The following is a 14,052-nucleotide window of genomic DNA, read 5'->3' on the forward strand; positions in this document are numbered from 1 at the left end:
TCACATTAAGGTTTAAGGGCATAGTCAACTACTTTTTGGAAAAAATAATAAATGCACCACCCTGATATAAGAAAAAAAATGTGCATTTATAAAAGTATTGTATTGGAGGCATGGGCGGATCACAGGTGCAATGCCCAGGCTCCCTCAGACTTTTCCTCCAGGTCCCTGCAGAGGTACAGAACTTTTGTTATGTGCCTGGAGGAAGTAATCAATGGGCTACAAGTGTGGTGACATTACCTCACTTGTGCACCATTGAGATCCACAAGTCCTCCTTCTGTGGTGGCATTGTAGTCTTTCCATTCACAAATCCTCTCAGTGAATGATGCGGTTGTTTGGGCTTTGTCATGCACAGCTGCACCAATTACACAAAAATACAGGCCGCTGCAGGGAGAGGAATCCTGCAAGTCAGGTACGTGTGTGGGGGTTGGGGAATGTGACCATGTTTCATACGTTGCACCCTAAATGTGGGTATAATTTGAAATATGGTCAGAAAGGTGGAATTGGCCTTTACAGCTGACAGGTTTGGTATTTGAAGCTGAACTCCAGCATGAGACACATTTTTACAATGTTCCCTTAACTGCTAAAATGGCCCCAATTTTTTTAAATAAGTAAATGCAAAAGCCAAAAAGTCACATTTACTTGCCGTGACATCAACAGTCTACTTAATTTTTCTCTATCTCCAGCCACGGGGTGGAAGGAACTGAGAGGTCACATCCCACAGACCTTAGGCACGCCTCACGATAGGCCGCCTGCGTCCCAGCAACAGAAGGGTGCTAGGCGCCAGAAGCCGCCTGCGTCCCAAAAACAGAAGGGTGCTAGGCGCCAGAAGCCACCTGCGTCCCAGCAAAAGAGTGCTAGGTATCTCCTGCCGCATAGCATCCATCCCTTGACTCGGGCTGCTCTTTTACGCCATTTAAATACATTTGCAATGTACGCATGTAAACGTTAACATTCATATACTCTAAATGATGAATCTGAACACAGCGCAAGTTTATTGACCTTTTTGCATCTTTGTGCTTGGAGTCGTAGCACTATACACTTGTGTTCAGATCCATAAACAAAGAGAAAAATGCTGCATTTTTTGTAGGCTTGTGCATGAACCCTATTGGCAATTTTTAGAAAGATTCGCAATAGGAGGGGGTGTCTTTTAAAAACTTAAGATGTACTTTCATGTTGTGGAAAAGAGCTGGCACTCATGGGAATCCTCTTATGGCGTTTTCTTTATTGAAAAGGCATAAAAGCAGCCGCCAAGGGTGCTAACATGTTTCAGTTCCCCAAGGGACCTTAATCATTCTTTCATGTTGGTGTTGCCGATTTTATAGCGCCCCAGCAGATTTTATAGTTCCAGAGAAACATAGGTCCTTTTATGCTCAGCTGTGTATACAATATCATTGAGGAATTCATGGTATGTGTGGCTGCCAAACACTGTGTACATGGCTCGGTGTGATGCCGCCTGCTGTATAGACTTTCACATTGTACAGCATTGTGTGTGTGGGAGATGCAAGGCTTATGGTCGCGTTCTTTATATATAAAGCAGTAGGAGCTTAGTCAGGCAGTGCTCTATAAACAGGTGCGCTTTCCCTGATTCGGATGGATGATGCTGTGTATGGGAGATAGTTTTGTGCTGACAACCCAGTGAGAGACTGATTTAATAGACGCGGCTCTCTCCGTCTTATCGCCTCTGTCCAGAAATCCTGCTGCTGACATGGAGCATTTAGTCAGCTGTTGCTGAATCTATTGGCTTAACTTTATCATTGTATGGATTTATGTGCACAACCTTCAGCTTGCTGCGCTTTGTTGGAATGGTTTAATTTTCCTCCTATTTACGTTCTATAAATGATTCCGCTGCATGATTTTAAAACCTAAAACTTGGCAAAACTGCTCACTAGAAGAGAAATTGCATTGAAGGCTCAGGGCATATAGGAAACCTGTCCACCGCTGATTGACAGATGCTCATTTATGGCTGTCAGTAGCTGGATGAGTGGGGGGCAGCTGCTGGCTGGACCATTCGCACAGTGTTATAAAGGTGTTATCGTCCATTTGTACAGCTCCTACTGGACAGGAACAGCTAGCGGGGGGCTGTCCCCTCCGGACCCTCCAGTAATAGTAGAAGGAACAGTGACAAGTGAAATGTAGAAGCAACAGGAAAGAAGAATTATAGTTCAATGATGACAGTGGACATCGGCAGGTCGACTGGCAGCAAAAATTAAATCTCTGCAGTTGCAGCGTTTTGTCCATTTACTGTTTTTGGAAAATATTATTGCTGCAGGTCTGCTTTCCATTTCTAAGTAATTGAACATTCAAATATATGTTTGTGTATTTCACTAAAGAGGAACTTTACCCATATCTTTGAAATGACATGAGTCACCTTAGGGGCCCATTAGCACCACATCCAGATCATCAACAGACCAGGTTGTTTCCGGGCCCAAAATGCATTCTAAGGTATCCCTATGCTATTTCTGGCATTTGTTCACACCAGCGCAGTCTGGACCAGACCAGAAAAATACTGGATTTCTCATTTTGTCTGATCTGGAATGCACTGGAACTGCAGGCAGGTTCACACCATTTTTCCGGTCCAGATCTGGTCCAGAAAATGGTGTGAACCTCGCCTTAAGCTTTCCATCCCCCTATCGATTATCTGCAGATTTTCTATGGTCAGATGGAAAAAGTGCGACAGATTCCTCCATCTACGCTAAACTGTGTGGATGGAGGAATCTCCCACTGGGCCAAGCTTCAGTATGTCGCTAGTCTGACCTCGCTAGCTCTCAAAAATACCTAAACAGTCTGGTTGCAAGCGCAGGCATTGTTCAGGTGTATTGATGAGAGCCTGCAGGGCCGACTAGCAAGATACTGGAGCTTGGCCCAGTGTGAGATTCCTCCATCCACACAGCTTAGTGTAGATGGAGGAATCTGTTGAACTTTCTCCATCTGACCATACTAAATCTGCAGATAATCTATAGGTGTATGGCCAGCTGAGATCTCGGGAGCTTACAGATGAGATTTCCCAGCAATGCTCTGCTGCTGTATCTTTTCCAGGATGCAATGCTTGGGCACATCATATCACTAATGCCCAAGAGGACCAGGAAGTGGAAAAACAGTCATTGTAAGTAAAATAAAAATGTTTGTTTACCTAATGAATGTGAGATGGTTTCATATCTGCATACAGACCTGCATACTGATGATGTGATTTTTACTGAAAGGTGATAAAGGTGGTAACTTTGACCTGGAAGCCTAGTTTTGATGTTCTCTGTGACTGGTGCATTAGGTTAAATATAAGCAGATGAAACTTCTGACTAAAGGTTTTTAATATTTCTCTTGCTTTGTTCACTTTTTGTTAGTCGCCTATAAATCTCTGATGCAGGGCTGTTTAAGTCTATCCTCTAGACATGTAAGCAGCGCATGTTTTCTGTTTTTTCTTATGGTTGGAGGGATAGGTAACGGCGTCGGAGTTATAAAACAATTGTGTGTTTTCTCTTCCTCTGGCAGTCAGACTCCAGCTGTCATTTTGTAACATAAAACAGATTCATGACACCTAAAATCAGACTGCTACAGGCAGCACACCCATTTTTAGCTCATAAGCCCCTTGCTATTACTCATTGTTCTCGCTGTTCTGTGATTGAATGTTAGGAAACAATAAATACACCTATTAATTCACTTTAAAAAGGGTATCTTATTTACTACTGTGATACCTGAAGTCAGCCTCCATTTACATTCTCATAATTACTTTGTACCGCAGAAACCAGTCTATGGTTGGGAGGTTATGCACTGAGAGGTATCACTCTTTACTGCATTTCATGGTGCTGTCAGTTGAATGTGTTTCAGGCACTGGGAGCTCGAAGAAAGGGGAAGACCTGGGCACAGTGATGATGCCATTTCATAGCCTAGGGAGATAGCTGGAGGATTTAAAGGAGTTTTAAAGTCCCAGCATCCTATCCTGTTATAACTAGAGGTGCACCGAAATGGAAATTTTAAAACCGAAACGAAACCGAAATTAAAAAAACTGTCAGGCCGAAACCGATACCGAAAATGTTTATTTTTATTTTTTTATTTTTTTATATTTATTTGTATTAATTTTTTTTATAAATTTTTTTATTTTTTACTTTTAGGGGAAGTATTGGGGGTCTAAACAGACCCCTGATATTTCCCTTTTAAAATAGAAAAAGAGATTTAGGACACAAAATCCTCATCTCTTTTTCTCTATCCCCTGTTATCAATGAACAGGAATCCTCTGAGTGTTTCTGTTCATTGATAACATGAGGACAGAGTATGTTAAATAACTACAACTATGAATGAACAGGAGTGGATGTAGATTACTCCCATTCATTCATAATTGAGGATGTAGTGCATATACCATGTTTTCAATCATCTACATACACTCAGCGATCTCTGAGTGTTTGCATTGGCTCTCCTCTCTGACACGCTGTCACAGGAGGCTGATCAAGCGGTGCAGAGAGGAGAGCCCAGCCTTCTGTGACAGCGCAGCCTGTCTCCGCCCACACACCACTCTGCCGGACTGTGATATGCGGCCGAGCGGTGTGGGAGGAGAGACACCGGCCGTTAACAGCGCTCTCCTACCACAGCGCTCGGCCGCCTGTGACACTTTCTCTCTTCCCCGCTGGGACACACATGGGGAGGAGAGAACTCAGGGATGCGCCGCATTACGCCAAAAGTGTTATTTTCGGCCGATACGTTTCGGTGGCCGATATATCGGTGCATTCCTAATTATAACAGCATTGTAATAGGAAGACATACTTACAAGCTTACTTGAAAATATTCCCTTTTATGTAGTGAGTGCTGCCTTCCGTCTGCCCATCACTTTCCCCAACTTCCTGGATTCCCAGAGTGCTTTGCATCTCTTTACCTGCTGCTTAATGTGATGTCATTTTGATTTCCCCCTCTGCTCTGGCAGTCTGAGGTCCTGTCAGTCATCACGTTTTATATAATATTGCATGCAAGGATGCCGAGGGACATTTCATCGCTGGAGTGGAGGAGGAGACAGGCTAAAGGGACAGGTCTAGAAACCAGCCAAGGTCGTGATCCATGTGAGTATAACTAAGCCAAGTTATTTCAGCTCCCTATACAAAATGAGCACTTAACCCTTGCAGTGTGGGGGTAGCCCCACTGCAAGGGTTAAGATTTTATTTGCCCAGAGTTCTTGAAGATGTATGATCTGGATAAGTATAGAACGTTTGGGGAGTGACCTCTGCTATCACTTCTATGAACGAAGGGAATTTCCCTGGAAATACCTTTTTACATGTCTGAGAATATCTGGTCTTTACAAAACTCCACCTAGTCCAATATGCACAAGCTCCTTATTCTTTTACCAAATACAAATCTCTAATTCCTTTAAATGTTTCAAAATATTATTCCAGTGACAGTGAAGTTTTATTTTTTTTTTATTTTTTTTATTTCATTATTCGTAAAATACTAATGTTCCCTTTTTTGTTCTTGCTCCTAGGTATGGTGTGAACATGCGTTGCTTGGCAGCTCGTGTCAACTATAAGACACTCATCTTCATTTGCTCTCTCTTCACATTGGTGACTGTCTTACTGTGGAACAAATGCAATGACCATCAGTCTACCCTGCCATGGGGGCCACAATCAGGCCTGCGAGCTGACAGTCTAGAGAAGCGAGCAGCGGCCTCAGAAAGCAACGTTGCCAATGGCCAACCCAGATCTGAGGAGGCCTCTCCCCAGGAGCAGCAGAAGGCACCACCACTGGTGGGCAGTAAAGGCACAGGACCCAAGTATGAGGAGATAGACTGCGTGATTAATGAAGATCAAACCATTAGGTGCCGGAGAGAGGGCAGTGAGGTGTACATGCCCTTCTCATGGATGGAGAAATATTTTGAGGTTTATGGAAAGGTTGCCCAGTATGATGGATTTGAGCGATTTGAATTTTCTCACAGCTACTCCAAAGTATATGCACAACGAGGCCCGTACCACTCTGATGGGGTCTTCATGTCATTCGAGGGGTATAATGTTGAAGTCCGAGATCGAGTGAAATGCATCAGCGGTGTAGAAGGTAGGTTTTTGGTTATATGTATATTGGGGCTCGACAAATCCCAGGCGCCAGGTCGCCAATGCGACGAGAAATTGCGTCCTGGCGCCTAGGCTTTTGTCAGCCCATTCATTGCATCTCGGTTTCTTCTCCCATTGCCGCTGCTACCGCAAAAACTCTGCTGATCTCCTCCCTGCTGCAGACTCTCAGACTGTCAGTGGTCTCTCCTTACAGGCTGTAATCGGCTGCAGCAGGCAAAGGGGACACAGATCGCTGTAGCCGATTACAGCCTGTAAGGAGAGACCACTGACATCTGAGTCTGCAGTCCCCATGCCAAAATTTCTCCTTCAGGTCCCTCCTCTGCAGATTGAGAGCAGGCAGTGGGTGGGTGCAATAGCTAGCCTGCTATTGGCTATTGCAATTTGTAGCAGCCAATAACTGCATTGCTAATCTGAAATTCACCATCCCTTCTCATTTAGAACTATGCACTTCCATCACTATGCTGTTGCTGCAGGCCTGACCTACACAACAGAGAGGCAGGAGCCCAGAGCTTAGATGCAAGAGTAAGATGTCAAAGGGTAGAATGTGAGAAAATGAACTTACCAATAACACTCTGCCACCTCTCCCTGCCCCCACTGTTCATACCTATATGCAAGAATGGAATAGCAGTGTGCCAAGGTGCAGCATCACCTTAAAGGGTAAGTTCACTTTCTCAAAAGTTAAAATTAACTTACTTACATTACTCTGCCATCTCTCCCAGCCCCTGGTGTGCACACCTTTTGAGCTTCCCCCTCCGGCTTGTGTACTGTACCACATGACACGGGGACCAGGTCCTGAAAGTAAGAAGCACTTCTCATTGGTCAGCTTGATCACGTGACCATGCTGACCAATAAACGTTCACCATTTGCGAGTATTATCCTGAATGATCACTGCGGGACTGGAGTACAGTGTATGTAGCGTGCATCGGCTGCGGGGGCAACTCAAAGGTATGCACAGTGGGGGCTGGGAGAGGTGGTGGAGTGGTGACGGTAAGTTTTTAAAGTGACATTAAACCCTCAGATTGTTTAACATAAAACAATACTGTAATGTGTGCCTTACTGTAATCCATGGTAGTTTCCCTTCTCTTTGATGCTCTTCCTTTTTAAATCCTCATGTCTTCTCATGCTTGGGGAGAACTTCCCTTTTCAGCTGAGTGCCTCTTCCTGTAGTGCTGGCTCAAGTTACAGCCTATAGAAACGTATACACAGACACCGTTTGAGACAAGGCAGTCTGCTGAAAAGGGAAGTTCTCTCCAAGCATGAGAACAGATACAGATTTAAAAGGAAGAGCATCAAAGAGAAGGGAAACTACCATGGATTACAGTAAGGCACACATTACAGTATTGTTTTATGTTAAAAAATCTGAGGGTTTAATGTCACTTTAATTTTCTCACATTTTGTGAGACTTGCCCTTTTAATGTGGTGCTTCATGTTGTCACACTGCTGTCCATTCTGGCATATAGAGCCCAAATGTTCAAGAGTGGTAACTGTTGCTGATGAAGCTTTAAATCCAATAAGGGTATAAAACGATGCTGGACCATCCTAGATGATTATTTAGCTTGCACCAGCAGGCCTCAGAAGACATGTTGGTAGGGCTGTGGTCTTCAGCTTTGTAAAGATTACGTACCTGGTGTCATGTTGTACTCATCGCTATTATGGCAGGATTGTTGGACATAACCTGAATAGCGGATGTCCACGTTCAGCAGAAAGGTCATCCTTAGAGCTGATCCCTGTTTTTTGTTTGGTTATTGTTTTTTTCCTTTGGCTGCGTACATCGATTAACCGCAAATATACCTACGGTAATAAAATCGGTATAAAGCTGCCCAGGAAAGCACAGAGAGAAGAATATGATATAACATTCCTGGAAGGACTTGACATTTGCCTAAAAAGCTGCCAACTGACAAAGAGCTTTGCAATCTTATTTTTAATTAAAAATATGTACAGCGTTGTAATTAAATCTAATCCAGCACTTTGAAGAATGCTTGAAGTGGCTTTAAAAATGTGAAACAAAAAGGAAGAGGGCTGTCTCGTGGCGGGATTTCACAATTTGTAAGCAGGGATGAAGTAGTGTATATGCTAGATTAATTGTCTATGCGATGGAGAGCCAATTCCAGCATTCCATACTTTGTACAACCTCTATGATCATTTAAGTGACACTAAACTCAGGAGTTAAACCTTAAAAATGCATTCAGGTACCTTAACTATTAACAAAAATGTATCTTATTTGTGTATCACTCGGCTGTAGATCCTCAAATCATCTCTGAATTGGAAAACCCTCATCTCTGGAGGGTGGCTACTTTTGTTCCCCATGGTCCCTGCGTGTGTTGTAAAGTAGTCACCGCTCCAAGCTCACTTCTGTGATATAACAATATAAATTAGTAAACTAAACATGAGATTGTAGTCCATCACAGGAGTGAGCTTGGAGCGGTGACTACTTTACAACACACGCAGGGACCATGGGGAACAAAAGTAGCCACCCTCCAGAGATGAGGGTTTTCCAATTCAGAGATGATTTGAGGATCCACAGATGTAATTGTTATATACATATAAGATACAGTATTGTTAATAGTTAAGGTACATGAATGCAATTTTAAGATTTAACGCCTGAGTTTCGTGTCACTTTAACCACATGGTTGGATTGAATAACTATTGGAGAGTCATACATCATGCAGCGCTTATCTATGGACTGTCTAGCAAAGAAATTATGTTCACCAACCATGGTTTGGGTGCAAGTGCATAAAACCAAATCTTCCATTGCCTTTAGGACAGGGGTAGCAAACCTCCGGCCCTCCAGCTGTGGTGAAACTACAAATCCCATGATGCATCTCTCTTCGGGAGCCATGTCTGTGGCTGTGAGAATCTTGCAATGCCTCATGGGATTTGTAGTTCCACCACAGCTTGGAGGGCCGGTGGTTTGCTACCCCTGCTTTAGGAGGTGTAATTTGGGCTTCAGAGAAACCGGATAACCAATATGGTCATGGAGGAATTTAGCAATGTGGTCCCAGAAAGCAGCAACTAGAGCACATCGTCAGATTTTGCAGAGAAATGAGATGGATGTGAAATGCACTTAGGGTATTTCTGGGTCATATTTCCTGTGAACTGAGTTAACATTGTAGGCGTTGAATGGGAACAGTTCACAGTATAGACTTGTGTGTTCGACATTCATGGACACAAGATGTGGAATTTTGCAGAACATTAAAGCATTCTTCCCATTTATCATCTAGGGGTGATATATCTATAGATCAGGCTTAAAGGAGACTTTCCACACTAGTGGACTGCTGTACAAGAGTTCTACATGTCACAGAGTAGACTGTGTGGCATAATTGGAAGATTTGGAGGAATAAATACCCCCTACATATACTAAATTGTATACAACAACAACATATTAGAGAAGCAGCAAAACCATTTTTCCAGACTGAGTATGCATACCGATACTTTTCCTCAAGTACTCGCCGATACCAATTACCGATATATATTTTTCGTGTCATGTGAGTTTTTCTAAAACAATACAGACTAATGATTTTAGGGCAGTGTTGGAGCGCCAGGGCCCGGCCCCAGCTGCAAATTCTACGCCCCTGGTAGTTCTGCCACTGACTCCAAGCTGTAGAGGGACTATAAATCCCAGCAATACGTTATACAGCAATGCCGAATGGCAACTAGATACATAGAACTACAAATCCCAGCAATGCATTGTACCTCAATGCAGAATAATAATATTATTAGTATTGTTTGAACCAGACACCCTATGAGTGCATGGGTCAAACACACAAAAATACAGAATGTGAATGGTATTACTTTCAAAAAATCATTTTGTTTTACACTTTGACATGTTTTATGATGAGCCACTTCTTCAGAGGTGACTGATAACTTTGTCCCGAATATCCCCACAGGAGAGATCCAGCAGATATTTCCACCCTTCTGGCCCCTAAAAACCATGATCAGTAGACACAGGGGCCAGAAGGATTCCATGTAAGAAAAAAAAAAAAAGCTTACCCCCCAAATATAGCACTCGGAGACCATAAAAGTTCCACTTTTTCTTTTACACTCTTTTCTTTTTGGAAAATGGCAAACATTAATCCAGCCGCACGTAGACCAAATCAGCTAGTCTTCCTGAACAATTTTACTGACATTGTTTAACCATATTTAAGAAACCAAATTGGATCTGATCATGCTTATTCTTCATACCTTCCCGATGATTCTGGTGGTGAGGAGATAACTGAGCCAAACATGCCTGTCAGCTTTCGCCTCCAGAATCATCCACAAGATGGTATGGATAGTCATGCAAACTAAATTTTGTGTTCTTTTCTAGGGGTTCCCTTGTCTACTCAGTGGGGTCCACAGGGATATTTTTACCCAATCCAGATTGCCCAGTATGGGCTAAGTCACTACAGCAAGAACTTGACAGAGAAGCCACCTCATGTGGAGATGTATGAGAAGGCAGATGAGAAAAATGAAGGTGTACTTGGTACATGGTCGGTGCCTAAGGGAGCTTCAGTGACCACAATCTATGATAAGACGAAAGGGAGTCATGTCAGGAATTTTGTCGTTCCAGGTGAGTGTGCGAATGGTTGTTGTTAAAGTGGACCAATTAACAAAAAAATGAAGGAAAAAAAACTTTTGTGCTCTTGTAATTGCCAAAAAAACAGGTTCCCTCTGATGCTGGGAGCTGGGACCAGGTTCACTTTGAATGCAGAATGAGCTTAAAAAAATTGTGCTGGAATGTTTCTGCCCGGAAGCTTATATGGTTTTCTATTAGGCCTCTTTCACACGGGCAGCCAAGAGGTGGTAAAAACAGGCGGTTGATTTGCATTTTTACAACCGCCCACCAGCAGGTGCTGACGTTTCCTAAATGCAACCATTGCAATTGATGGGAATGCGTCGCAACTGCACCGTCCCATTGGGTTAAAAAAAAGAGGGGAAAAATTGAAAAGTTAGGTGGCAGTATTGCCTCCTAAACACCGGCCAGCTGCTGCTCAAATGCTCTCTGATAAGCATGCCAATGCAAATTGCTTTTCAAAGGGCTGGTGGAGCCGTCGACCCATCTGAACTAGGCCGTAGAGTGGTAACAAATGGGCTGCTTGGTGTCGAGGTGGTAGGTGGGAAATTGACTGTTTAAATGCTTTAATTTCTTCCCAAAAAAAGACCACCTAGATATTTTTATATGGTACAACATTTTTTTCTCCACTTCTCAGACCTATATAATAGAAAGGGCTTAAAAAATGTTTAGCTCCAGTTCTTTCTTTTTTCTTTAGAAACATTTTTACACATTTTTCTCTGATAAAGTGGACAATATGATGGCAAAACTGAATCATGTGGACTTAGATGCATTTTACTTGTACCCTTCTCTGTGAGTCTGGGGGGTGACTAATTACTCCGTTAGGGGTTTGATGACCCAACTGAACCACCTTTTGCAAGATGTCACTTCTCCTGCCCCTAGGCCAGCTTCTAACAGCGCAGTGCAAATGACCATAGAGGGAATTGTGTATCATATATTTAGCACAGGGTTGAACTGTATGGGGATTTTTTTCCCCCTCTCCAGAGCCCTATGTATACATTGACATTTTCCCAGTTTCCTGCCTAGAGGCAGAGCTGTGTGCGTTCCTCTTACTGGTTAGTGACAGCAAGATTTGTCAACTGTGAGATGTCTACCTTGCATTAATTAGCACAGTAGAAGGGCTGTCCTCCAACGTAATCTCTGGAGGGCTTATCAGAAAGTGATGACAAAAGTGACTTCATTGTCTCTTGAAGTGATTGACTCGTTAATCCTAATGGGTATTGATTAGTGGGGCCTCAGTACGTTAAAAGCTTGTTAGAGAAGCAAAGCCAGACGGTGTGAAATGGTGCACCGTTATTTTTAATGCTCAATAAATCGTAGTGATGAGAACTTTAACTGGATGCAATTTAAGAAGTTTTTTTTTATTGTTCGTGTTGAAAAAGATTACAAAAAAAAATCTTGTGTTCTTTGTTTTTCCATCCCTTGCTAAAGAGGTCACCTACCCATTGTTTTGCTGCTGCATTAAAGGCTAATGGACTCCCAGCCCAAGTCCTTCAGTGCACAATTACTGGAAACTAATTTACAGACAGATTCATGTACTCGTACTATAGCAGTATTTGAACATATTCATAATATCATTAGAGATGAGATGAAAGCCGCCCATCAGAATTTTTTGGTTTTTTTTGTTTGCAGCTTGTGATTGTTTTCACCACTTTTAGCCATGTAATCCAGACAATTTTATGCAGGAAAATAATAACCTCCCTGAATGTTGTGGTGACTGATGTTTTGCAATATGCCACTCTTTAATTGCAGTGTACCCATGGAATGTTAATGGATTCGAGTTGAATACAAATGTCTTCAGTCATCTTGGAGATCTGTGATCTATATGGTGGCTGCAGATATTTCTGTTAAACTTTGTCTACTGTATACCTAACCTACGTACGCTTTGAGTGTTTGTACCAAACACATGATCATAAGATTGTTTTCTTCCCATATGATAATGAAGTATCAATTTCATGCATTGAATTGGTTGCCTTTTATGTCTTTGTTTACTCCAGTTTTTGCTTTTTCTGCCAGAAAATTCAGAGGGAGCCTCATTAACGTTGGGAAACACCAGAGACTTCATTCTGTCTCTTGACTTGAAGTTCTTGACTAATGGCAGCATTTCCGTGGTGTTGGAGACCACCGAGAAGAACCAGCTGTTCACTATTCACTATGTGACCAATACACAGCTCATTGCTTTCCATAACCATGATGTTTATTATGGGGTTGGGGCTCGGACAACCTGGAGCACACTAACCCGTGATTTGTTGACGGACTTGAAGAAGGGAGTGGGACTGTCCAATACCAAGGCTGTGCGTCAAACTAAGATCATGCCGAAGAAAGTTGTCCGCGTTGTGGTGAAGGGCAGCGGTTTCCTGGATAATGTCACAATTTCCACCACTGCCCACACACCTGCTTTCTTTGCCGCCAGTGATTGGTTGGTGAGGAATCAGGACGCCAAAGGTGGCTGGCCAATTATGGTGACTCGAAAGCTGGGAGAGGGTTTTAAGGCTCTGGAACCAGGATGGTACTCTGCCATGGCACAGGGGCAGGCAATCTCAACATTGGTCCGTGCATACCTGCTGACTAAAGAGCAGGTGTATCTAGACTCAGCACTCAGAGCAACTGCTCCATTTAAGTTGCCATCAGAAAAGCATGGGGTGAAAGCTGTATTTATGAACAAATACGACTGGTATGAGGAATACCCTACGACACCTAGCTCCTTTGTGCTGAATGGCTTCATTTATGCTCTGCTTGGTCTCTATGACCTTAAAGAAACCGCTGGAGAAAAGCAGGGAAAAGAGGCACGGCTGCTATACGATCGGGGATTGGAGTCACTTCGTGCCATGTTGCCTCTTTATGACACAGGTTCTGGAAGCATCTATGACTTAAGGCACTTCATGCTAGGCACTGCCCCTAACCTTGCCCGCTGGGACTATCACACTACCCACATCAATCAGCTGCAGCTCCTCGCCAGTATGGATGGGTCACCAATATTTAGGGACTTTGTCCGCCGTTGGAAGTCTTATTTGAAGGGGGGTAGGGCCAAGCATAACTAGAGAGGAAATGGAATACCAGCCAGATCGAAAACTGTCAACAGCATCGCAGATGTCCAAGTTCAGCGCCCTTACTTCTATTTTCTTAATGCTTAGGGAAGAGGGTAGCTTGTTAGTCCCCAGTTTCTGTTGAGCTCCAGCTCTATGGTTCTTCAATGTGTGTTAAACATATTGGTGTTTTATTTAATATTCGTTTGTCTTTGGGAAGATCCAATCGGACTTAGAATTCATATACATAAGGATAGGTTTTCAGCCAGAGTTTTCTCATTATGTTCTGTGCCTTCTGTCCTTATGATGTCATAGAAGCAGAGGGAACAACGTTCATTGTAAACATTAAGCTATAACCCCTAGGGGGAAATCCTTAATATTCTTGGTTATTAGGACTGACCTATTTGGTTGGTGAAAAAAATTCCTGGTGTAC

The 14,052-nt window shown here is 43.0% G+C and overlaps 1 protein-coding gene across 2 annotated transcripts in view; it reads left to right on the forward strand.

Annotated features, from left to right (window-relative positions):
* The window catches only part of GLCE (glucuronic acid epimerase), a 66,242-nt gene extending 52,496 nt beyond the window's left edge, over positions 1 to 13,746 (forward strand). Inside the window, exons 1-4 of one of the 2 annotated variants that reach the window (XM_018567413.1) lie at positions 848 to 858; positions 5,459 to 6,024; positions 10,348 to 10,590; positions 12,610 to 13,746. In XM_018567413.1, the coding sequence (XP_018422915.1) occupies positions 5,472 to 6,024; positions 10,348 to 10,590; positions 12,610 to 13,634 (1,821 nt within the window). In that variant the 5' untranslated portion in view covers positions 848 to 858; positions 5,459 to 5,471 and the 3' untranslated portion in view covers positions 13,635 to 13,746. Of the gene's footprint in view, positions 1 to 847; positions 859 to 5,458; positions 6,025 to 10,347; positions 10,591 to 12,609 lie in introns of those variants that run through there. The other variant, XM_018567412.1, reaches the window with a different exon arrangement.
* The last annotated feature ends 306 nt before the right edge of the window (positions 13,747 to 14,052 follow it).

The sequence above is a fragment of the Nanorana parkeri genome, unplaced genomic scaffold (genome assembly GCF_000935625.1).
Source record: "Nanorana parkeri isolate BGI_ZX_2015 unplaced genomic scaffold, ASM93562v1 scaffold1043, whole genome shotgun sequence".
NCBI classification, from domain to species: domain Eukaryota; kingdom Metazoa; phylum Chordata; class Amphibia; order Anura; family Dicroglossidae; genus Nanorana; species Nanorana parkeri.